A 27,677-nucleotide genomic window follows, 5' to 3' on the forward strand; every position below is an offset into this window, starting at 1 on the left:
AAAAGCTGGAAATTTAAAACGAAGTAATTCTTGCACAAGAAATGAACATTTAGGAGCAAACTGTATTATATACGCTGTATACATGTAAATATGATGTATTTAAAGGTAACAAGGAATGACGAGACTGCAAGAAGTCTGCTCGTACGTGAAAGGTTAATTTATTTCAAACTTGCAACATTTATAGATAGTATGTAGAAGGTGGCTAACAAACCATGCAAAATTTCAGTCTGGCAGCTCGAACTTTAGCTCATAACAGAATTTCGCGTTTGCTGTACCGTAGCAAGAAATATGTAATAACTTCGACACATGGTAATTTCAAGGTGTAAAATTATTCGCCTATTAGCTTAATCGATAATGTTTGACATTAAACGCTTATTATTCAATTTTATGTTATTTTCGTTATCCGAGCATGTCGAAAACAGTATCGTGACGTGTCTGCACTTGTTTCGTGCGAGGTATATTAAGCACTTTACGCAACGAGATGATCTAAAACAGAAAAAGTCTATCAAAGGGTATAAAAATATAGACAAACTGTACAAAGAATTATCAAAAACACGCAAGTGAAAAAAATATAAAGGAAAACGTTATTTAAATTCGAAACGTTCGCTTATAAGGATAAAAATCAAATTTTGGCACTTTGTCAGGAATCTAGCTTCAAAAATCGGCTTCTGGAAATTTCATGAAGTCGCGTTTAAACTTTAAACTCGCAGTCATAAGGAAAAGAACTATATTTTAAGACCATCAAAATTTTGAAAATCGATTCTTCAAATTAATTTTCAGAATCAATTTAAACGTCAGTTTTTAAAAACAACAGGATAACATGTTAATCGAATTTAAAAATATCAGTAGAAACGATAATTTCAAAGTGAAAAGACAAAACTTCGCACAACGAATTTTAATAATCGCTTCGATATTAAACGTATTTCGAGGTCATTCGGTGCGCGAAGAATCGCGGTGCGTTAAAGAGAACTGAAACTTAGCGTGTTACGCGAACGATGCGAGGTTAATCGTATTGTTACAAATATATATATTACTTGTGCGTGTATACAATAATTATGGCACAGGAGCCGCGGGGCCGCAAATGAGCGATTTGTATTAGCTGGCGTGGCGCGTTCGTGTGTACGGGTTTCGAGGGAATTTTAAAAGGCTGACGTTATCAGACAATGACAGTGATTTATTAAGGAATGAAAATTCACTTGTGGCCAAGGAAAATTGCCTTTGTCGAAAACAATGGAGGTGAGAGTTAACGAATTGAGGTGTTCGAAGTTCTCGGTCGGAAGCCGGATATTATTCCTCGCGAGACTGTCTTCTCTTTGACAAAATACGCACACGGACGAATCATGTTCCTGCATAATTTCCTTTTGTTATAATTATTTAATTTCTTTCTTTTATGTCAGTGAGAAACGAAAGCATTGACAGCTGAATAGAATATCTCCTTGTACATTGATATAGCCTACACTTACGCTTTAATTAAATATTAATTAATATTTTGTACAGTATTACGATATTAACATCGATGTAGGTTAAATTGAAAAGGATCTTCAATTTGCTGAAATCGTAGATCGAATAAATATTGCAAGTTCGATTTGATTACACCTACGTTTTTTTAACAAATAAGGTCATTTACAAAAACTTCTGACATGAAAATTGAAACAAGAATGCTAATTCACTCACTTCGATGACGAATTCTGTCTGTATCTTAATTGCTTCGAAATCAAAGTTCAAAACACAGGAGAAGATACCAAAGAAGCTTAATCTCCTCAAAAATGTATTTATGAAGATAATTATTTGTTTCCAGTTAGTATATAAATAAATTGGTATACTTTATAAATATGAAATGAGACAAATAAAATTGAAAAATAATATACGAGTCCGACATTGCATCTTTGTATCTATTGAAATCACATTTGAAATCGTAAATTCACATATTATAACGTGCGGAACTCTTTTATAGACAGAGTCTTCCGCATACTCTTCAACACGTTAATCCTTCAGCATTTTAAATGAATGCATATGCGATAATAAATAATATTTATTTATCAATAGTATTTTTGTTCGCATAACACGCTCTTCAACCTAAAAGAACCACAAAGTAGCGCAAATTTCTCTAACATTCTGAATAGATCGACTAAATTTAACTGTTTTTGTAAAGTGGCGGATAGAGGAAAGTTCAAAATACACTGTGAATTTTAGTAACTTCTGTACGAAAAATTGTTTACCACATTGATAGCAGTCATGTATTCTACGCTATATATTATGTTTATTTTATTTTACTTTGTAAAATTATAGTATCTTTTCACATTTCTTATTTTATAAACTTTCTTCTGTCCGCCACTGTAAACTTATCGAATACGTTTGTACGTCACTATAAGTACATACATATGTATGCGCCAATATTCCAAAAACGAATCCAACTAATTTTAAACCCAAAAAGCAACTGCAATCGAGACGAGAATCTGCAGAAATAAATTGCGAAATTGGAAAGAAATCTAATAAAGTTATCTACGAGGCAACTAGTTATTTTTACCGAAATATTTGGATGGAACGAACAGCATGAGGTCGCCGAAGAGATGTCCGATCGCTGTTTCACCCGGTCACAGGAAGTCGCACGTAATGGCCGGTACGGTCTGAGGTCAGAAGAAAGGTATATAGGGTACAACAGCGACGACGTCCGTTCCGCAGCCTTAAGCCCGTAAAGGTTTCGGGGATGCGCTTTCTTCGTTCTCAAATCTGAAACGCGCCGGAGCGTTAGTAGTGCAGAGGTGAGCGGCTTGGGTCGTCACTTCCGCTTACCAAGCGAACCGCATTGGTCATTCGATTTAAAAGTTTAATCAGGGGCCTATAAAATTACGAGCTCCTCCGTTCGCGTCTCTGCTATGTTCGATGGCTTTACGATTCCAAGCTTGCATACCTCGTACGCGCATACGTACGCACGATTTTACAAAAGAGAAGCGCGATTTTAATTCACTTTACCAGCTTTCTCATTTTTTTTTAAATCTAAGATTTTTATTTTACGTCTTCCTTTTCACTTTCTTTATTGTAATTACGTTTATCAGTTTACACGTTTAATGTGTTTACTGTGTACGCATCGGATCTGTCGCGAGTTAACATGTAGTTTGACGATGTACACCATTGTACACTGGCGTTCATAAATATTCAAACTCTTTGGTTGGTTTGCGGTAACAACGGTATATTTTGCTAAAATATTCAAATTAATGATTAGAACCGGTGCTTATCACCAACCACTTTGGTTGGTTTGCGGTAACAGTATATTTTATCAATACACGTATATCTACAAATTAATGGCTAAAATAGAGCAGTGCTTATTACCTTTTAATGCAGTTAGCACTGTTGGCAGCTGTACATTTAAATTATGTGTATATTAAATGATGTGGTGACTGTGGATCCTCCTTCTTTTACAATTAAGTACACGAGTTGTCGACGTGCCTGCTGGTTTTAGATATTACTACTGGAAATAATGTCAGTAGCTGTTTGTCGATTTATGAGAACCTTGTTTCTCTGGTCTATAGTTTAGAAATCGCATAGCCTCGCGATAAAGAGCTTTTCAAATAATAGAATAGATGGCTTTTGGAAGTTTTAGTTTGTTTGCTTTAATAGGCTGATCAGGGATTTTGAGAATTAAGGAATCTTTCATTGATTTCGGAAAATAGTTTTTCAACATTTTTCTCTTTCTTTGAACGCGAAGCGATGAATACGAGGATCGTGCGAACATACTGATCTTGTCACGTTGTTATCACGAATTTGTTGGTGCTAATGAATGTTATAGTTTCGGTGTAAGTCGTGATAAAAGTTGAATCTACCGAATCTTGCTTGTTCGTCACTTATCTCGTTGAATTCATCTTGGCGGAACATGGAATACTACACGTAAACGCAAAATACGATATTTTGTTAGATTAACGTCAGAATCTTGATAATACCGTGAAAATTTTCAACGTTAATCTATATCAGAATCTTGAGATTAATTTAGCTTTTTTTTTAAATCGAATAAACATATGACATCACTTTGTAATTCTAAGTATTTGCGAACTTATTGCAAGTGTTTACTGACCTTTATGTACATAGAATTGCCTGTTACCACTCACTAAGATGTCCAGTTTTTAATTGATAACTAATTGATCCGTGATACAAGCATTTGATGCTAATGTTATCCATTTGATGTCAATGTTATTACTTTTTTATTTAGTCTGCAAATGTGTAATAATTATGTATACAAAATATAGCTTAAACGTTACAAACGCTCTAACATTGCCAACTTTAGCAAGAAAACCTAACACAATGGACTTTTCTACTTTCCCAAATTTTTTCAGGGTACAACCATTTATTGTATATCCTCGAAAGTCATGCGACTTCATTTAAATTTATCGTTGTTAAATGCTATTTTATAAATTTTATTCAATTGTTTACACAGTCTGCGAATTCGGAGAAAGATTGGCGATTTGAAAGATCGATAACCGCAAGGCTTAAAGGCAGCAAGTTCGGCCAGTTTATACGTGAAATTCATTGAAATATTTCGATGAAAAATCCTGCGAAAAAAATATTGTCGTATCATGGAAATCATCGAACCCATAAACCGTAAACAATAGACGAGAAGAGTGGCAAACAAACGTATATTACGTATCTACGTCGGCCGGTATGCGCTTAGCTGCTGTGATCGCCGTGGCTCGGCGCGTTCGAGGCCGGTGCGCGCCGTTGCGTCGAGTAATGCAAGGGTGTGTTCGGTCGTCGCGATTATTTGAATAAAATGCGCCACTACGTCAGCCGTCAGGCGTCCGCGACTCGAAAGCTTTCTCTACTTCTCCGCGACCCGATAGGGGGGAATAATTTACTCCGGAGGAACAACAAGTGTGTCGTTGACGGAGGCCTCGTTCCTCTCGTCTCTCTTTCTCTTTATCTCTCGGCTAACCACACGAGCTTCACTCCCCGTGTCCGTGCCGGTGCTGCGTACCGAACCGTGCACACACGGGTTTTCTCTGTTTCGCCGAGATTCATGAGCCTCGACGGACGTGCCGATTTAGAGGATCGTTCGTTCCTTCGTACGTTCGTGTGTCCTTTGTCTCGTGCGCCACGCTGCCGCACTTTCTGGCCGCCTTTTGCTCGACTTTTGCGCCCGGACAAATATCTGGCTCGACCGGCGCGGCTCGTAATTCCTCCGGGTGACATACTGGTCAGAAAAGAAGTTTCTTGGATATATAATTACGCTCGAAGGGAAGAGTTCTGTCGAGTAAGTATCGGTAAGGTTAGAGAAACTTTAGTAGCTCGAACGTGAAGCTTTATGGTTTATGGTTAAGTTTACGAAGGAAAGATTTCTGTCGTGTAAGTATCGGTAAAGTTAGAGGAACTTCGCTAGGTTTAAGGTGAAGCTTCAAGGATTCTGATCAAATTATTAGAATCGTGGAATACTTTTAAGAAGAAAATTTTCTTTGGGCATAGTTCTTTGGCTCTGTAATTACGCTCGAAGAAAAGATCTCTGGCGAGTAGGTAAGGTTAAAGTAACTTTATTAGATTGAAGATGAAGGCTTATGGTTTATGGATGAGTTCGTGGTTAGTAGAATGGAGGAATATTTTGTAAGAAGGAAATTTTGTTTGCAGAAAGTTCTTTGGATTTACAATTACGGTAGAAGGAAGTATTTCGTCCGTTAAGTCGTTTTGTCGTGTCAGTATCTGTTCGATGAAACTGGATAAACTCTATCTGTATATTAGGTCGAAGGTGAAGCTCTAAGGATTATGACTTACTTCGTGGTTAGGAGAATCGGGAAAGATTTTTGAGAAGAAAAGTTTTCGTCTCGTTGGTATTAGCTGGATGATCTTTAGTAAATTAAGTTTAGTAGATTAAGTTAGATTAGTTAGAAGATTAAGAGCGTAATATTTAAATTCAGCGTCGATCGGATGGATGGACTATTTCCTAAAAAGAACAAGTTTTCGTCAATTTAATATCGGTTGGTTCGGTTAGTTCAACTTCAATAGATAGTAAGTGAAGATTCAGATTTGGAATTGGTAGAGTAGAAGGATTGCTTAAAAAAGAAAAAGAAAGATGAGTTAGTGTAACCTTCAGCATATTGGTAGTCTAGGTTCAAGGTCGTTAAAGGTAAAGAATTACGTCGAACTTCGACAGTGGGGGCAGTCTCATGGATAAGAAAATAAAAAGGAAGAATTAAATGATAAAGACGCGTGAGAAGCGACTGATACTGCTTATTGATATCGTAGAACTTCAGACATCCATCTTGCTTACGAATTAGTCGCATAGAGAAGTTTTTGTTCCACAATTCTTCTACACACTTCGTGACACGTTTTAAAGACATAATCTTCATCTAATCAAAGCATCTACAACAAGCGAAACCAAACATCTGCAAATGCAACGTTAACATACAGATTTTAGGAATAGATTCCCCTAAATGTCTATTAGCAAGTTCAATCCTCTAATAATAGGTATAATACACAATTGTTCAATACAATTACATACAGTCATTAATTCCATTTTATCTCGTTTCGACACCTGTTTCATCGCACGCGCTCTAACAATGCAACGATCTGACACACAAAGAATTCATAGACCATTATAAACGCGAGGAGCTGCTGAACTATTTGTTTCTTGTCGGCCGACAAGAGGAATCGCCGAGGTATTTAATCAAGAAACTTCATTCAGACGAAATCTCGTGTCAGCCCAGCGAAAGCTGGTATTTGCAATTTAAAAGAACGAAAGTCGTCTGCATATTATAATCACCATTAAAATGTGCGATTCACGTTTACACGGAGGCCTTCGACGACACCGACAGGATTAATATTTCCGATACGACACAGGCTCATTGCATTTGCAGTTGGAAACTGCTTCCTCTACTCTTGGTACAATCACCCTATATGAATCATTAAAGAAACAATGCTGAAGGCAGTGGCGTATCTATCATATGCGTGGGTGGTGCAGCTGCACCGACGCGGCTTGAACCTGAGGAATCTTGACCGTGAGTTTTTGCAGTTTTTCGTTGCTGGCGTACGTCCTACTTGAAATTCAACCTTCTTTTTTACAAGTCTTGGTAACACTTTTAATTATGACCTTGCTGTATTGTTGCGGTGCTTCTACGTCACTTTCTTTCTTGCTGCAGTAAAATTATTATGTGTACCAGTATTCCCTTCAACTGTGGAATCTTGAACGAATTTCGAAGCTTTTTGTAATTAGATATTTCTCTTTTGTATCATTAATTATGTCGTTATAAATACGCCGTTTTTCAATTAATCACGAAACGGTCCGTGCATTTTTGGTATTCTAATTTATAATTACGACGAAGAGGATTTTTAATGCTTTAATTCTGCTGCGTTCCTTGTATCATTTTTGACCGAGTCGATAGAAAATTGTTCAAACTCGAAAGAAATACGAAAGGATCGCTATTGCGATTGTTATATGTGAAAAGAAGTCAAGGATAACAGTAGGGTTAAGAAAAACTTTCTACGAAATATTTGTATCGAACTTTGCAAATTGCTTATCGAGAGAAAAACATGGTTGGATCGAAAATAATGCAAGAAATTATATATACTATATACCTATATATACAAGGAAACCTTGTCCATGTCTCTTGGAATTTTTCTAAGTCTTCGTGCCTGAAGTATCTGGAATCGCCTCTATTTCGAACATTACGAATAAAGCTAAAAGTTTACATAAATAGTCGTACATAGTTATATCATATAGAAAATACATAAAAACGAATGACTTTATTATCACGGATTTAATAGTTACACCTTGCGTTTGTGATATACGAGGCACTTTGGCAGCTTTGAAATTCAGCCGTGGGAAATAAATTTTATTTAGATATTAAACATCTGTTCAGTGGATATTGAGACAAGAATCGTGTAGGTAGTGTACGCTTACCTTAATCGTATAGAAATGTAGCGTAATTTTAGCATGTTATTTATGTCTTTTAACTAGCTGTTGAAGAAGGAAACAATTTACACAATCAAAGGCGAAATATATTCATCATTGAGCAATAATGTATTCTTTTTTACGCATCGTTCTTTCGTCAGATTTGTATGGCTACCGAGGAGAAATCCCGTTGCACATATTTTTATAAATCATACCAAGAAAAGAAACATAATTAAACAGGAGAAGAATAAATAAGGTTTCGAATAGATATTCTACATTTTCATCGTAAAATTATGTGTACTACAAACGAAGATTAAAGAAAGAAAAAGACAGAAGAGTAATTTATTATCATTCTCATATCACTAAAACTTCTTCTTATTTGCTTTTTTAATTAGAAGAATATTTCTGCCATCCTGTCGAACATTTCAAAAATGTTTTTTCCAACATTAGTCGTACTGTTTCTTACATAACTTCGTCGATTTATTACCCATTTTTAAAAGGCTTATATCTTTACACTTAGCAGGTTCACTGTTCACTGTTCACCTTTGCGACACTGTTCAACACATTGTTTCACCTTGGCCATAAAAATATCCAACCAAAATATAAAAACAAAGAGACAACTGTTCAGTCACCAAAGTGACATCGTGATAAAGGAATCGACGAAATTGTCGAATCCGTGTCATGAACTTCAAAATTTCTTTCTTCGGAAAAGAAAAAATGACTGAAAATAAGAGAACAAGGAGAAAGATACGAATAGAGTGAAAATAAGACCTCGGTCGTTGACTTGGCGTCCCACGCCAAAACGACCCCTCTCCGGGACATCGATCGTTGGTCTGGTTGCGACGCGTTATTAAACGACACCTCGTATCGATCTCGTTTATCGATGCTATATGGCTCAGTCCGTTCGGAACAGTAGCTGCGGCGTGGCGCGCGTTTCGAGCAGAAACAGCCGGGGAAGCGTGTGCCGTGGCCGAGAGGAATACTAGCAAAAACCGTCTCTACTAGCCGGCGAACTTTATTGAATGAAAATGCCGCTACGTTTTTGCCCCCGTCTCAGCATCTCTCGCGGACCGAATGAAACAATGGCCATTATGTGGAACACTCGCGTGTCCATATACATATATGCATGCGCTCGCGTATGTATTACGTGTTTTTTTAAATTTATACACAGATGCGAACACATCTAAACACGCATAAGGGACAAACACCGCGCATGTACACGCAACTTTAGCGTATCGTATTGTATAAATGAACGAATGTCTATTAATACGTATTTATATGTATATATACATACCTATATACAGTCGGGGGCAGAAATAAGTGGACAGGTAGTGGAAGTGATTATCGATGAAGTTTAATCGAATTAGTAATAACGTTATATGTTTAGTTTATATTTATTATACAGCCTTATAGTACGTAGATTAATTAGTAGTGAGTAGCACTCGATAGAACAATTTTTGTACTCATAGATACGATCAGATTTTCGTTGTCTATTAAACTGCTTGCTTTTTTCCACTTTCTATCTTCCGCTTTACGTCTTATTGTATTAAAAACGTAAGATATTAGAATTGCAAAAAGATATATTGTTATATAGTGAAGAAAACTCCGCTAAAAACGAAATTGTGCATTTTTCAATCAGTTAGGTGATACAAAAATTGTATCGAAGAGGAGGGAATCCATCATTTCTTAAAATATTCTTCAGCGATCTAACATGTATATTCTAGCCATTGCTTTAGCTAAAAACCAAGCAAAAGGACATTTTTCAATTTGTTTCGTCCCGAGAGGTAGGAATCGTAGAAATCCTGTCGCATGGAACATATTAAAGAGCGAATATTTACATTTCCGCCTGAACAAACCGTGTACAAGGAAACTTCATTGATACCTATTTCTACTACCAATCTACTTATTTCAGTCGCCGACTGTATATAAATGTAGGCACGGCACGGAGACAGCTGTTGCTACTATTATATCCAGCGCGGTCGCATTATGCCTTAAGGACAATCGTGGGAATTCCATTAAGTGGCCTTGAATGGTTCATTCATGTCGATCAACTCTTTTCCTAACGGGGTTGACAGATCAATCGGGCTGCACGGGCACGAGCAACCGATTCACCGGGCATTTCTCTTACCGCAGCGAGTTGCTCTTCAGCCTCGTGGACGGCCACGACGACGAAACAGAGACGCCAAAGTCAATTACCTCGCGTATATACGAATGCCGGCGTGTACGAATCGATCTCTTGTTTTCTTGGCCGACGAGGCGACCGCGCTCTCGTTTGCCCCCGGTATCGAACGGATCGAGAATGGTATTCCAACCGCGTCGTGCGGAACTCGTCCTTGTCTTCGCCCCCTATCCACAGACGAGAGACGGACGCGCCGGACAATCGGAATAATTGACTTTTGCTTTTAATCGGAATATGTATTCCGCGGAGTCAGTTCCAAACACGGCTACTTTATATCGCGTGACAAAGCCAGGATGAAAAAGCTGAACAGTCGGCGTGCGACGCACGATTTGTGATTCGATTATGAGCATGGCTTTTGGCGCGGACAAATTTGTCGGCGTTTCGTCAGGTTTTTTAGCGCGGGAACGAAGAAACATGATGGATCGAATGTGACTTTGGCGATTGTTAAGCGAGTTTTATAGTCGTCTTCCGTATCTTCGCATGTCTTTTACGAATGATTAATATGTGATACGATGTTGGATATTGGCTATTAGATTGGCTAATATTTATCGATTTTCGTCTTTTCTTTTCCTCGGTTCTTTCGATTTGCACACATTAGTGGTTATCGTCTGCGTGTACTTGGATGTTTTCTGGTATGAAATTAGGAAGATGAATGGAAAAATTCAATCTATACAGTTTCCAGCGAAAGGTAAAACGTGAATTGTAGAGAATCGGTGGTGTTCCCTTTTGGCCTCTCGGCACAATTTTTCTTTCACTTTTTCTTCGTTTTTTTTGGTTTCTTCTTACATTTACATTTTGTTCTCTGTACGCTTTCATACGACATATGAAGAGCACACACCAGAACATGAATAAGTTTACTGTTTTTCTAGCTTTCACATCGCTCGATGATTAAAAAGGAGTATTTTAATATGAAATAATCGGGGACGATAGATACGCATAATTAATATTATAATTAATGTAAATTAGATTAAATGTCGAAGAAGCTGGCCAAGATGCATATTTAATCGCAGAATCAAATGGAAAGACAATTTCTATATGGAATTGGTTGACTCTTTTTTTAAAAACAGCGAGAAGTATGACTTGTGCTTTTCACACTGTGGACTTCGTATCTTTTCCTTCCGTCAGTCGTTTTTATCTTCGTTCTTACCTTTTCCCTTGAGTTACTTTACTTTTTTGTTCCGTGTATTTCTTCTGTTCTTTGGAACGCACCGCGGTGCATTTAATCAAATTTAGTTATCGCGGCAAAAGAGTTTAGAGGTAGAGATCGAAGAAGGTAATTGGTACAATGTTTAATGAGGAGAGATGCCCGTGGAAAAGATCGGTCGCATTGTTTACCGATAAAGAAAGCCGAATGAATATTCCTCATTCAGATTGGCGCTGCTTTTGATCCCAAGTTGAGATGGACTCGCGTTTTCTGGAATGAAGTTTTAATTACCGCTTCCTTTGCACTTGTACTCGTTTCTTCCTGGGTCAACACTTCAATTATAATTTAATGACGTGAGAAGTATTATTAATTCATCGAAATTAGCAAGAAATTCGAATCTACAACGCGGTAGCAGGTGCTTCTACAAGGCGTATTATAAGTAGCTGCGATTGCTTTTCTTATTTATTTCTAATACATTATGCTTATTACTGTTTTATTATTAATACGATATATTAGCTATTAATTCTTTTATATAGCGTTCTATACGCATAATTGATTCTAAGTTTAAAGTCTCGCATTATACCGTACCGGTTAATCACTGTGCAAATAGAATTCGAAAAGCTAACTGTCGAGTCTAGTGAAAGAAACGAAATTATTCCGTAAACCGTAAGTTATAGACTATATTGAAGAAAGAAATTAAAGAAATATATTCTACATCGAAGATTCTGTTTGATATGCCTTTATATTTACAGCTTGCGAATACGTCGAATTAATATTTTCAGTTACTACTGTTGATTTATCTCTTCTGCAAAATTCATAAATTCTCTTGATCGAAGCTTTATCATTTTGTCAATCTTTCTCAAATTTGTATCTGTAGGAAAAATTTAGAAATGAAAATGACAATAGTAATTTTGCCAAGTACGAAATATTAAAAGAATAGATCAAAAATGGTAATAATAAAAACGATAGAACTTAACCGAACTGAAACGATTTAATAGTTAATAGAAAATAATCTAGATATTTATGCATTTATGTAGAATTTATATGTACAAAAAATATATATATACATACAAAGGTAGATAAAAAAAAATACATGAATACGAAATATACAAAAAATCATATTATGCATAAGTACATATATACACGTATATAATATGCAAAAATATGTGAAATATATAATAGGCATAGCAAGAAAAGCATCTGTTATATGATATTTAAACGATAAAACAAATCTCGAATCAGGATTTATTTTTCTACTCTTATGCACAAACATTCAAATTTGCATAAACGTCCGCAGTCTAGTCATAAGAGTAAAAAAAAAAAAATGTAATTTAAATTTCCGTATGCATAGCATTTTTTCATGTATGTTATTGCCTAAGGTACTCTAAGGTCAAAATCTATACGACGTCGCATCACTCGACCGCGCCGAGTTTTACACGGTCCATAAAAGAAGTTTATCGATATAAAATAATTCCCGGTCGCTTTCAACATCGAGATTTATCGGAGAAAAGCAGCCTGTACACCGTGATGTGCATGTTCACATGACAAACAAGTCATTCGTTGAAGCGAAACGATACACGACCGCGTTATTTCATCGGTACTATTGCGCGCGAACTCGCACCGGATGCGTAGCGATTTTACCGTTAATCAAAAGCCGCCTGTGTATGTTATAAACGGTACTAATGATTAATAAATTCGCTTTTGGATTTATAGGATGCTGGATAATTATGACAGGGGTGAGGTGACACCACCACCGGTCAGCAGTTATGGCGGATCCCCTGGACTCTTGGCACTTCATTCCTCGCTTTATGCGACTCCTACGTCGAGGGCCTACGACATCGAGTCGAACATCGACGGCAACGACAGTTCCATGCCCATTGACACCCAAATCATTTCGGTACGTTTAGGTTCGGTCGATCCAGCACGGACAGGAGAGACCGTTCCTTTGGAAATAGGCTCGCATATTTTTCATTTACGGAACGCTGTTTCACCTCGAACGTGACACGCGCACACCTACGTTCTCACTATTTTATAGCGTTCCTCGGGTTAAGCCGGCTTCACACCACGGTTTATGGTTTGACGCATATGCTAACGTTATAACTGCCAAACTTTAATATTCCTCTAAATATATTACTTGTAAATGATACGTTCGTATATTCACAGCAGAAGTTTTAACGTGCACTTAAATATATTGTGTCTATGTACATACATGTATAATTAAGATTTCAGTAGTATGATGGAAAAGAATGGATATTTTATGCTTGGTTTATGACACACCTTCGAAATCGTTAATTTTAATATATCTGAAAAAGTGGATTACAAAAAGTGTACACTATGCATATGCCATTGTGCATATACAGCACACGTGTACTTTAAATACACGTGACATAGAAATTTCTAAACATTCAGCATTATTCATTATTTCACTGAATATTAAATACGCGTCATTTAATGACGTATGAATTGCTCGCTAAGTATTCGCGTACAACTACCAATGTACGTAAGCAATGTGCGTTTATTAATTAAATAATGCTATATCGATATACATTACGATTTCGTAAAAGCATGACGCAGTTGAAGAAATTAGATTCTTCAGCAAGTCGGTTTGAAATAAATCGGTTCAAGTAAATAGTTAATTATTTCACCAGTTCGAAATAGGAAAATTTCTTTATTCTACAACGTACGTAATGTTCTTTGAGCCATGGCATTGTTCTTGTTAAGGAATTATAACAAATATATTACTAGAACAATACCTACAGCTCTGTTTTTGAATTAAATTTGCAGATATTTCAAAATTGACATACTTTGAAACGTGTCGTTAGCCCAGTAAATCAACGATATGTAATTGCGAGTGAAACAACGAATATTTGGCATTCGGAATACAAAGGACGTGTGGAGCTGGCTTTACTCGCAACTCGAAGAGAAATGATACGAAAAGGAAATAGTCTCGACCGTAACCATTCGGAATTGTTTTACCTGTTTTACTCAACCTGAAGTTATAAAAGATGATTTGTATCTATCTACATTTTGTTCGATTGATTTAAACGAAAAAATTCATATCAGTTACGGTTTTTAAAGAAATATTAAGAATTTATAATATACGTACGTCGTATATCGATTCGTACAACAATGTATTTCTTACAATAGGAGTTGCACAAAAGTAAAGTCGATGGACTCCATCGGTATTAGTTATATACTTGATTTCTAAAGAGTTAAGCGGTAATCGTGTATTCTGATATTAGAATTAAGACATTTCCAGAAAATAGAGACTTTCGTTGAGTATTCTTAAAATTCATATGCATCTCTTATTTATACTACGTTTCTCTTATTTTTCTGCCTTCTTATGGCGACCTAGCAATTGTAACACAGACATCATATGGTCTCACGAAGGCTCAATATTTATCACCGTATCCTACGTTCATTAAGTTATCAGCCGTTATTATCGCCCGGTTGCGTGCATTATTCATTTTCATTATATTACAATGCCGATTCTAACGAGAGTCTGGCAACCTTTGAACAACAGCTTTTACTCGGCAACAATACCAGGTACACCGCGTTCGAGTGGCGTTCATTAGCTGCCCGATTAATATCTCCCAGTAATTACGTATTAATGGAATCGGAAAATATCGAGCGCGACTTTCACCCGTTTTCGTTAATAAGCGCGTAATTATCGGGAAGAATCGATCCATGGATCATTTTCGTTGATTCTCTGACTGATTGCACGTTCAGATTGAAATCAGGAAATTGTGGACCTTAACTGAAGAATGGCAAAGAGAAGTTGGATTTAAAATTTGAAAGGTGGAATTTGTAAACAATAATTTGGAAATTGGCAACCTAGATGCCAACTACGAGCGAGAATCAAGAATCGAGTATCGATAGAATTATTAATTAATAGTCGGCGGATTTTTATGCACGTGCAATTTAAAATTGCAGATGTGCAAGATATATACATATGTAAAAATGTATAAAGTATTCAGAATAGCGTAATCGTTGTAATTAGATTTGGGAAATTTAAAAATACACAGAATGCACATAATATTCATGTAAAATTATGCAAAGTATCAAAATGATAATATTCGTTATAGTATTTGCTTAATAGATGAAACGAGTCTCTGTATGCATTTCCTTTTACCTTCCTCAGATATATTTATAAAAATACGAATTTACGCAAATATCACAATTATAAAATAGTGCAATTAATATCGGTAATCGAGAATCGATGACTACCGATCCAAGATCGAGAATGAAAGACCACGAGTTGAAGGTTAAATGCTGAAGTTTAAAAAATACAAATCGAATATGAGAAATCGGAAATGGATTTTCAGATACCAGGAATGTTGAGCGGCCCAGTGCAACAGCGACTCGAGGACATGTCCTGGTTGGCTTCCGGTCCGTCGCTGGAGTATCAACAAGGCATCTCGCCGATTCCCGCGGGAGTGAAGATGTGCCATCCAGGCAGCACGGCCCAGAGAAGCCTGAAGGAGCAACGGATACGTCGCCCGATGAACGCGTTCATGGTCTGGGCAAAGGTCGAGCGCAAGAAATTGGCCGACGAGAATCCTGATCTCCACAACGCCGATCTCAGCAAGATGCTCGGTAAGTTCACGTTCGACGTTCGGAAAATTTTCTTCCGACTTCTTGCTTTCGATACACGAAACTCGTCTTTTCCAGGCAAATATTTCACGAATTGTATCTCACCGTGAATATATTTAAAACAAAAACATTACGAATAAGTAAAGTTTCAAGTGTTCAAAATTCTTCTAACAATTTCAAGTTTTGGCATTTATTTTATTGCTCATAATGGGGCACATTTTATCGAATAATTTTATCGAAGGAAAAATATTACTCATTTAATTCTTGAATGTACGGTGTTGCCATTTGGCAACAAAGGTATCTATATTTTTCAATATAGAGACAAATGTTTTCGGATGGATTTACATTACTAAGGTATGAAGTATCAGCGTAAGCTGAATAGATAGGCCGTCTGTTTGCAAACTATGCCATTTTTTATTTTATTCTCTTATTATCTTTATAACCTGAGTATTTTAGCCATTAGTTTGTGTCTTTTTTATATATGAAACATTTAGTATTATGCTACGGTGTTTTAGAAATTGTGCTATACAACCAGTAAAATAACTAATTATTGCAATTTTGTAAATATCTAATTCACTTATATATTTTACATATGTTATAATTTCTTTTCGCAAGTGAAAGATATAAAAAACATTAAGCTAATTTTCCAAATTATTTTTCTATAATTTTCTATATGAAATAACAACAAAGTGTTTTTTTTATATTTGAAAATTCGCCCATTTAAAGCCTTTCGATATTTTAACAATTACTAGTTTTCTCTAAAGCTTCATCGGCACTCGTAGCATGTGGGCGCCAAGATATTCAAGTTTTCATTTTTAGCAAACAATTTCTCTTGTCTCTTTTTAATCACAAGAATAAAACTGTTTCGCGTGGGGAATCGTTAAAGACTCGATTGAATTCGACGAATCATTGGATATAATAATAAATCATTAAATTGGTATTAATTCGTTTGAGAACATTCTGAGACATATACAGAAAGAATTTAGAAAGGCGTTGCCTTTGTATCGAACGTTCCAATCCTTCCTGCATACCGCAATAAAGGCATAATTAATTACTTTCGAGATAACGGATCAAAGAGAAAAGTTGAAATCACAATCTCATATATTATACGCGTATAAACAAATAAATAAACAAATAAACTCGGACAGAAAGCCGCTGATATTTCCATTGTTCGACTTGACGATCGAATGACGCTTAATAAAGTGGGTTAATGAATTATTAATAAAGCGAAGAAGCGCGTTCCGAATAAAGACAGAAGCGTCAACGAAGCTGTAGAAAAACCTTTTTCACTTGGAAAGGGGTCTTATTCCCAGACAGTTCTGGGAATAAGAAAGTCGGAAAAGTCTCTTCGTGTACGGCTGTTATTATTAATTTAATTACTCGTCACGTGTTCAACGTGAATGGTGGTACGAACTGGCAGAGAAAACGCAGGCGATAATCGCGAATTTTCTTTGTCACGAAACGTTTTCGTTTACTTCCGTTTATTTCATCAGAAGACACCTTCGTTTCGAATGAAAAATATATGTATATTACAAATCATTCAACGAAGAAATGCAAGATAATTACAAACAGGGAAAAGATATGAAAGTTCAATGAAAATATATTGTAAAATTACAAGTATACCAATTACAAGTATATTGGTACTATGAAAGAAATTGATGTCGATTCGAATACTTGTAGACATTTTTGAATATATCGTGAATATGTCATAAATATGTTGTCTGTCTTATACGAAACATTCTTAAATTTCGTTATCATTGTTGTGAGACACGACTATCGTGATTATATTGGTATAATTTGAAACAAATATTAACGTGTATATAAAAGATGTTTACATTACATTTTGCAAACATCACGAAAGTGCTTAAACGTTACATTAATAAATTTCAATATTCTCAGTAGAACCATATCTAATTCTTAACGGGTATGTGTTATTCATCTTGCATGCTAATTTGTTATCGAATATATGTTTACAATGAATCTCGGAATTTCTATTTACATTTCCAGATTAGTTACGCCCTTTGCCAATATAATCATGATATGTCACTGCAGCGTTAAATGTGAAATCTTTTATATAACGGATAATGTGTATGCAATAGTAGTTTTCATCTACTTTCGTGATTCACTATATATACATATGTATAGATCCACATTAGTGATTGATAGTTTTAATGTTAAACGTAAAACACTTTTTCCTTATTTTGTATTCCATACTTTTTCGTGGATACTGTAATAACAAATAAATCTTAGATAACAATAAGCACGCGATAAATACATATTAACAAATTAAGTTGTAGTAGTAAAAAGTGTACTAACATCTAAAAACAATAATGAAATTGTAATAGCAACTGTAAGTTGGACAAAGATCGAGGTTCTACGTCTTTATTCATATTCCGGTGGCTGATTTAATTAAACATAGTGAAGGAACACGAGTTCGAGTCAAATCCTTGGGGTCGGCTATTTCCCTTGGTCGTAAGTACGAAGTTTTATGCCCATCGGAGAAAATTACAAAGATATCGAGTAGCGCAATTTAATACGTCGTAAATTCACCGTTGCGACTCGACGCATGCTCGCTTCCTTACGTAGGTGCCAACGTAGTGCATTAATATTAAAAGGCATATGCGCGATTGGAAGTCAAGAGGTTGTACCTTCCATCGTCGTCGCTATTTTTCGATTAAAGCTTCTCCTCGAAAACAAACGACACGTGCGTCTTGATGCTTTCCGCCAACAACTTGTTTAAAACTTGAATTACAAACGTGGAATGAATAATTTACCTTCGCTATCCGAGAATCTATAAAGCGTTAAGGTTGCTTTTACGCTGTTTGTTACAAAATGATTTCTATTGATTCTCCCTTCAATCGTTACTCGCGATGAATGTATAAAAGATACAATTTTTTTTTTAATCATCGCGATCCTTTTATATCAATAAGTAACGCACGTGTCTAGTAGAAAAGATAATTCATTTATTTTTGGTCATTTCTTTCTCGTGTTTTGATATAAAATTATATTTGTAATTTACTTGCTGACACTTGTTAATATAATATTCGCTGATAATAGATCTTTGGTAAAATCGTAGAAGAAACGCGTAATTTACATTCCCTCCATAGCGTAAGCCGTTGATAGGTGTTAATGTCACTTCACAGCTTAGAATTCAAAATCTTTTACAGTCGTGTATGTTTATTGACTTTAGTACAGACGTACAAATTGCACTTTTATGCATAAAGACTGTCTTGCACGGTTGCCTTAACATATTTATTTACGATATTTCATACGATTATTCTTTAGAAGCCTATTCAATATACAGTAGAGTACAATATACGGAATACATTCGTCCGATCCGAGCTTGCAGTAAATTTTGATTGTCCCTTTTATTTAATCGATAACTCGGGTATAGATAAAGTCCGTCTTCTTGATGTCTCGCTGCCATAAACATGATTAATTTCGACATTCCACATTTTGCGCTATCAAACATTCGTAACAAATTATTATTGGTTACAAAAATATAAAAGAACAGCCGAGTCAGAGACAGTTGTCGAGGACAGCATTTTCATTATGAAGCAATTCATATGATCGAATATGGCTTGGACAATAAACGTTTAAAGCCCCGATGAAAGCTTTAGGCCATGGTTACAGTGGATGCGTATTCAGACAAAGTGACATTCTGACGAATGAAACACCGCAAGACTACAATGCGTATACTCGTAAAAATCTACATACATATTTGATTACATTGACGTATTAAATTCATCGGAATATCAATTCTGAATACGCATCCAGCGTGACCATAGTTTCGCTCGAATCGAAGTCGCATCGTTCGAAATGCGCTGGTATCCGTACCGCGCCAAAACGTGGCGCGCCTAAAAGAGGGCCGGTGCTGATCGAGAGGGCTTGTCCCGGTACCCAGCAATCTGTCAGCGTCTGCGGCCGCGCGTTATATCGTGGGTAGGTACACCTTGAATTATCGGCAATTGGCATCCGCAACGTTACAGGCATTCGAACGAGCGTCGTGCAGAAAATTGTAAACTCCGCTCGTGTGTAAGCCACCTACCCGCGCCCGTTTCACCACGGCCATTCGCGCGTGTCTTCGTACGCGGCACACGCGTCTCCTCTTCTTCCACCCCTCCATCAACCGCTCCTTTTTCTTCGTCTCGATCCTCCATCCCTATCAATTTCTTCTGCCTCTTTATCTCTTTCTTCTCCCTTCGCCGTTACTCTCCCTCTTTCCCTCTTTTCTATCATTTCACGCGCGAGAGAAACGCGTAAATCAGCTGCATGTCGTGGCGCGCGCCAAGCTTATCTTTGTCGCGCGCGCGCGCGCGCCCGCAGAACCAAGGAAAACCCTGTGATGGAGAGTCGAAGCCGATCGATCGATCGAACATTAGGTGCGCGATGTTATTGGCATGACGCGGCTTCGATTACTATGCGCGTCGAGTGTTTGCCGCCCCCACTTTTCCTCGTCTTTTTTTCCAGACATCCTACATATTCATGCGCGCGTGCTGTGTGTCGATCCGTCCGTCTGTCCGTCCATCCGTTAGCCCATCCGTACCCCAGCACGGAGCCGTGGTTTGCGCGAGCGAGCCTGTTTTATGTCCGAGTTATGCACGTGGACGCGCGTCCTCCTCCTCCTTTTGCTTCTTCTTCGTCGTCTTCTTCGTCTTCTTCTTCTTCGCCTCTTCTTCCTCATATTGTTGCTCCTTCTGGCCAAAGTGTGTGCGTACGTATTCCTCGAGGATACACGAGCGCACGCGTCCCGACGGGCGCACACCGGCTCACCTACCGCGGCCCTACGCCGTGTTTTCTTCTGTAGTTGGCGAGAAGCAGCCGATAGAGGGGCGCGTTCCTATGTACTCGCGTACACACACGTCCATCATGCATCTGTGTGGGCCTTATATCCGGTGGAACGCGTGCCCGCGCATCTTTATTAATCATTCCCTAACCGTTAACCCCTCTTTACCGCTCGTATGTCAACAGTGGAAATCGACGCGACCGCGCCGAGTCGCCTCGTTTCGAGATTCACCGATGGAATTTCAAGAAGTCGCTGACACCTCGTTCGCCAAGGATTATGTGCAGGGGGTTGGTGGACGGTAGCCACGTCACAGTCACGGGGTTACAGTTCAGAAGGTTTCTTTTGCTTGTTTCGTTAGGAGAATGATGGTTCGTGAATTAAATAGCGCAGGAGAAAAATGAATCGATGAAAGGTGAATGTATTTGGTAGAACGTGACGGAGTAGTTGTTGAATTTTTGTAGATTTATTGGATTTTTGGGATTGCAGGTAGAATCGAGCGATTTCACAGTGAGGAACTTATATAATAAAGAGTAGGTATAGAATTATGGTGATGATACCATATGGTATGAAATTGTTAAACGATACTATGTACGACAAGATGCAATGTGTTATTACAAATTTCCTCTGAAATGTTACAAAATGATTGAATACGCGTAAACGGAGAGATAGGTACTATTACGAGAACAAGAATAAAACAAACGTGCAATTTTAACTTAAAGACAAAATCATTTCTATGAGAGACATTTTTGGTAATCGAACTAACGTATCTTTGAACGAGCAGCATATTTAGATCCAAGTAAGGAATATATGATTAAACAATTCTCTTTATGATTGCTAATTGTCCAGATTAGCGAAATAAAACATAATCACGTTTACAAACATAGGAAAATCAAATAACGGAACGAGAAAATAATTGGAGCGATAATTTTAGATTGTATTGTACCGTGTGATTTTCGCGAATCGTTATACATACGCGCTTCACGTGACTTGTTATGAAAGATTCTGCCATTTCTTAATTCGTTCCCCAAGATAACGTTATAAATATATACAGGACACATTTTCACTTTCTGTGATAAAACTGATTTATTAAGGAATAAAAACTCAGGGAAATACGTACGAGCAAAAACTAACTCCTACTTCGTCGACAATCACCGTCGAATGTTTTCAAGGCGAAATCCACCTAATCGTCCCTGCACGAGAGACAGACAAGAAAGCCCGTCGTTTTCTACGTATCCACCGGTATACGGTCGAATACTTTGTACCTGAGTCAACGAAGATCTACTTTCATCGCTGCTTGCGAAATTGTTCGGCTACGTAGGAGTTTCACGGGAGGAAGCGTGTTCGATTGTAGTACGTAACCTCCACTCCCATCGATGCTCTTTACTCCGCCATCAATCTCGACCGTCCCGATTATGACGGAATAAACGCGTCGACCTAATCGACCGCTTTTAGCTCGTCCATCATCATCATCATTACCGTCATCGTCCACGCTACGAATATCATTGTCAATCGTAAAAACCCTCGGGAGTCTCTTTTCCAAGAGATAGTTTTTTATCCATCCGGCGGCAGAAGTATCCCCCCCAAAAAAGAGAACTTCACCTCCGTTTCACGGAGATGCAGGTAGAGCCACTTGGGAGATCCCGCGGGAGATACCGGCTCCCGGTAAACTCCATAATTCAGGAATCGGTGTACACCGACCATAAATTTCGCCTGGTGCCACGGGCGTTAATCTTCGTTAATTCTATCGTTAATCAGTCACGGGGTTTACCGGCTTACCGAGGGAAGAAGAAGAGAGAAGAATGCGAGTAAAGGGGCTAAACGAAAGTGAGAGGACGAAATAATAGATTTAGATTTTAGTTTTATTAAAAATTAATAGACATATTTATATCATTGAAATGTCGGCAAGCAGAATAGAACCAGACAGAATAGAACTGAAATAGAATTTCAGCAAGAGTTAGGTTTATTTACTCTTATCCGAACTTCTTACTATCGACAGTACGTTATACATAGAATGTATTTTGGTTTCGCTTGATCTTTGTTCTTCCATCAGGAAAAACTTACTTTTGCCTAAAAAGCAGTTTCTCGTGTGGAATAGAAGTTATTGTTGCATAAACTTTGGGAAAATTATAGTGCCTTTTACGTTCCATCGCATCGATGAATCAAATTTTCGCTAAACCCAAAATAAAATTATACAGTATCTTTCAAAGCAAGACACTCTTACTGTATAAAATTTCGAAAGTCGAAAGAAAGTTATTGCTTCTATTAATTAAAAAGATTCTCAAACATGCCTTATTCGGAGTCGACGTACGACTCGATACAATTTTATATTTTCAAGCCCAATTTACTTTGCCGGTATTGCAAGAATATTATCGATACATTAAACTGTAAATGGTATTTTGGTCTTATCGATATGTACCAGCGACGTCGTCCACGGTAGCACTTCTAGGACAAGGGGAGAGGTGGAACAAAGGGGTTGCCGTACGAACGCGAATCCTTTGGAAAGGGCCGAACGTGCGCATGTTCGTTGTTCGCGCGAGCGGCCGGAGAACGCGAAGAAGGAGAACCACGGCGCGGCGTGTCGTAGACGGCGTCGTTTATACGGGCCGCGCGACGCCACTGTCGCAAGACCACCTACGACAAATGTGGCAGCCTGCAAATAATACCGGGCGTGTTGTACCACCAACGACAGAAGAGATAGAGGCCTCTAACTGCCAGCACGGTATCGTGGTTTAGTGCCTCTGATTACCTGCGCCCCCTCCCTCCACCCCCTTCCGTTCAACTCCTCCCCCGCGATGTGCCAGTCCAAGTGGCCATGCGCTCCGGCTCGCGCTCGCAACAACACCACGCAACAGAAAGTCGCCTCTTCTTCTTCTTTCTTCTCATTCTCCGTTTTCCTTCTTTCTCTCTTCCTCTTTGTCTCGCTTAAACGTATATACACGTCGTTCCTTCTATTTCGTTCTGTTTCGTTGGCAGGATCGTACGAGAGAGAAAGAGAAAAACCTCCTGCCGAACGCGTGAGATTCGCGGCCTGGATAGGCTCTAAACGACGGATCAGGACGTACAGTATCTCACAATAATGGCGCACGGTGGAAGGCACCCGATAAGGTCGGCCTCGTTGCTAGATTTAAGGGACGGCGCGAGCGGCCCGTAGCGAACGTTCCGAACGGCGATTGAGAATTATTGGTCCGTATACGGACCACGCGTGTATGTATATACGTGTATACATGTATACGTACGTACTTCTGCGTTCATATGTATGTACATCGTGATATGTGTATACATATGTACACTGGTGTATGTACGTATTTGCACGTGTTGTGTGTGTGTATTTATAGATATGTATGCGTATATGTATGTACGCGATAGTATATATGTGGTTGGTCGTGGCGGCGCTGCCTTTCGAGAGCGTCATTATTGTACGATGCTGTACGTTCACCGGGCCGATTCGTTCTGTGAATCACGGGCGTCGTTCGCCGTTGCAACGACGAAAAATCGCCGGACAAAAGGCGTTTTCTGTCCGGGGCCGACTCGTTATACCCGGGGCAAACGATCGGTTTTGATAAGCGGCACGGGTGGGCGTACGATGTTCCCTTAATCGTTGGAAACGGGACGGCCTGATTGTTATTGGATTATTTATTCAGTCGTGTTTTGATCGACGGAGACCATACGATTGACACGATGGCCCGAGGAATCGGTATAATTGCAGGTGAAAGCCAGGGGCCGGGCTAAGAACTCGTTGCCGCGTGATTTGTAGATTTTTTGTCTGCCATTGTAAGCTAAGAATTTCTGTAAAAATTGGCCAGAGTTTATTGGTTCAGTGATTGACTGAGGTGATCCGGTGGTGACGAATAAACGGTTGTGTTAATTACCGCTAGATGACGCTGGTCTTTATCGTAATGCGGCGCAGCCAATCACGATTAAGAACAAATGGCGAGAGTAATAGCATAATAGGTCCCTGGCGTGGAACCAATCGAGGCGGAAGGAACAAGGTGATGGATTATCAGTAGTTACGATTTTTTGAAATTAAAAAATTGTTTTATGACGGTCGTGAAAGAGATTTCAAAGGAAGATAATACTTCTGTTGCGTTTATGTTGTACTATGCTTTTGATGTTGAAACAAATGTGCTTAGAAATTTACCTGGAATATAAATATTTCTATATGACGCTAGACAGAAGCCTTTGTGTATAGAACTCGACAAATTGGAAACAACTTGATACATGATGCTTTGATGCTTTGCTTCATCTTATTTCCAAACCATAACGATTTCCGTATTTTAACGAGACTTCTATGAGAAGTGCTCGAAACCACTTTTGACTTGAACGTAATATCAATAATCGAGTTATGGTGTCGGTACATTAGATTAGGTAATTGATCTTTCTTTAAAAGAGCAAAACAATAATTTACCTCCTGCAAATCTAATTTACAATTTTAGTTTAGTGCCTACGGTTATTAATAGTTAGCTGTGACTTATTTTAATGGCGCAATTTGTCTATGTGTCAAGAAGTCTAGGTACTTACATATCTAGCATTGAACACAAATAGTTTAGTTAGAACGCAAATAGTTAAAATTACATGATCTCAAATTTCTCATCAGATGTCGAATATCAGGTAAAAAATATTCAAGTCCAATATTAGTACACGTGTTTTTATACAAAATAATACAATACCTCTACTAAAAAAAAAAAAAGAAAAAAAATACAGAGCACAGTTAAACAAGACAGCACAACTTTGAATAATAAAAATCACAAATCAGAATGTGTAATTTACAGTCATTAATACAATTTTCCTCCTTGCTTCTTCTTTTTATTTCCTATTGCTTATGAGTTTGTACACTGGCTATTATAAAAAACACAATACAACACAAAAAATGACAAACTTCCCTTTCCACTTCGAACTTACCGTATGCCTGAGTTCCAAGAAGGAAGTGTATTCGACTACTATTTTATCTACCAATTTTACCTATTGAATAAAAAGGCGGCTCGCGAAATAGAAGATGGCGAGAAACGTATCCTGCGAGTGACTTCTCCAGAGTGGCCCACGAAACGATAACAATCTTAGCGTAAATAATTATCAGGAATCGCCGGAGCGTCGATGACCTTTAGTTGGCGGTGGGCTTGCGAAATAGACTGTAACGAAAAGTTTGCGCGCCGCCGATTGAAATTAACGTGTACGCGTGCGCGCTGGTGATGCGTAAGAATCGTTTGAACTCCGCAGCAAAGGCCTACTTTTCTTCCATGTATACACCTATAAATAAGTACACTTAGAATATACAGATATGTATACATATACGTACACATAGTTACACCTTACGTGTACGTGTACTTAGATACACCTCTTTCTCGATAGCATCCTCCTCCACCTCGTTCGCTAACTTCTTCTTCCTCCTTCTCCTGCGCTTCTCGTCTCGTCTCCTTTGGCTGGTTCTGGAACAATAGCACCTCGGCTACACGGTGGATGAACTTCTGAGGCTAGGAATCGGCTCTGCCCACTCTGTGAATTTCGTTTCCGTAAAAATGACCATAGAGAAAAGAGGTCGGCCGATCTAAAAGGCAACCTACATCCCGTGCGGCGAGGTAAACGTACTTAAAGTACAGGCCTCGATAATGCATCGTTTTACTACGTCAGGGTCTATTGCTGAAAAATAGAATGTAAATAAGCGTTTTCAAGCGGCCACGGTTAGGATACGGCCCCGTTTGCTCGCTCCCTCGCTCGCTGAAATGTCAAACGTGAATTATTCGTATCGCCAGTACGCCCGATAAAGTTTAGATAAGCCTTCTCATAGAGGCCGATCGTCGAACCTGCTGCGTTCGATCGCGAAACCGAGGAAATACGTCCACTTTCAGAGTATTAATTATTCCTACGCTTTCGTACGTATTGTTTCGAATCCGCGGCTCTTCTAATTATAATCCGCGCTAACCGTCGAAGATGATTTACCACGCGCTAACGTACATATCTGCCCGACTTTCTTCCCTTTGTTACTGCACCTGTACCGTGTCCTAGTTCGCTATCGGCGAATGCAAATTATTATCGGCGTCGAATCGGTTCGCGCTACCAGCGGAACCCTTAAACGCGACTCGCGTCTAACCGCCTGCTGGCTTCAAGGAAACTTCTTGATCGTCTCGAGGCCGACATTTTAACGTACGAATAAATATATCCTCGCTAGCTGGCACGAGCACGATTCGTGGCCTCTTACCTCCTCGTAAACAATGCTACGGCGTAGCCGTGCGATAGACTGCCACGGGTACAACTTAATCTCATCGAGATTGAAAAGACCACGGCGCGCGGGCGCGCGCTTTCAGGGTGCAAGAAACGAGAGAAAGGGCAAAGTTTGCCAGCGATAAAGGGCGACGAGGAGAACAGAGGATATCCCGTTCTGTATATTATGCGTTGCACAATGCAAAAGTTTGTCTCTGACCGTTCGAATTGGACGCGAAACATTATTCACCCTCGTCATTCTCTCCTCTCTCATCGTCGGCTGTGCTCGGACTCACCCTGCCAGGAACCCGAGCTTGTTCTGCTCGTTTTCTACGGCGTTGCTCGATTAACCCAAGACAAGATCGGGCTCTGGTACGATCACGAAACTCATTTGTTCCTTTATATCGTCTGCACACTCTCGTTCTCTCTTTTTCTTACTCCGGCCTCTCCGCCGTGCATTACTTACGTCCGTTTAGATCCCTCTACCTGCTGAACCTTGTTTCGTCTATCTAAGTTTAGGATCTTTCGGAGAATATTGCGATTATGCGTTCGTGGAAACTGTTATTGACAGGAACGCGGCGGCGGGACGCGCGATCGTGCCTGACGCAGACACAAATTTCACGCGCCTCTGCGCCTATACCGTGCAGGCCGCGCTGGAATCTTGAACTTTGGTCGGCCACGAGTAATCTGATTGTCGGACTCGTCGATTTCAGGTTGCTCGAGCCTCGAAGAGGAAACGAGGATCCGAGAGATGAATTTCTCGATATCCGGCTATAGACGTTCATTTTCGCGGAAATATCCGAGTCTTGCTTGCCTGATTCTTACCATTTTTATTCACCCAACTGATCTGGAATTGTGCGATCTCGTTTCGATTGGCTGTTTTAAGGTTTTCCTCTGTTTCTAATATATG

The 27,677-nt window shown here is 38.7% G+C and overlaps 1 protein-coding gene and 1 long non-coding RNA gene across 3 annotated transcripts in view; one reads left to right on the top strand and one right to left on the bottom strand.

The window, feature by feature from the left end:
* The window catches only part of LOC117211474 (putative transcription factor SOX-15), a 68,128-nt gene that overhangs the window by 17,064 nt on the left and 23,387 nt on the right, over window positions 1-27,677 (top strand). For both annotated transcript variants that reach the window (XM_033455400.1, XM_033455401.1), the window contains exons 3-4: window positions 12,907-13,090; window positions 15,519-15,789. In XM_033455400.1, coding sequence (XP_033311291.1) covers window positions 12,907-13,090; window positions 15,519-15,789 — 455 coding nt within the window. The remainder of the gene's footprint in view (window positions 1-12,906; window positions 13,091-15,518; window positions 15,790-27,677) is intronic.
* LOC117211475 lies at window positions 25,245-27,662 on the bottom strand. The gene is made up of 3 exons (XR_004488261.1): window positions 26,131-27,662; window positions 25,883-26,062; window positions 25,245-25,816 (listed from the first exon to the last, which is right to left on the bottom strand). It is a non-coding gene; the product is annotated as an uncharacterized LOC117211475 (long non-coding RNA).

The sequence above is a fragment of the Bombus bifarius genome, unplaced genomic scaffold (genome assembly GCF_011952205.1).
Source record: "Bombus bifarius isolate JDL3187 unplaced genomic scaffold, Bbif_JDL3187 scf7180000008234, whole genome shotgun sequence".
NCBI lineage: Eukaryota > Metazoa > Arthropoda > Insecta > Hymenoptera > Apidae > Bombus > Bombus bifarius.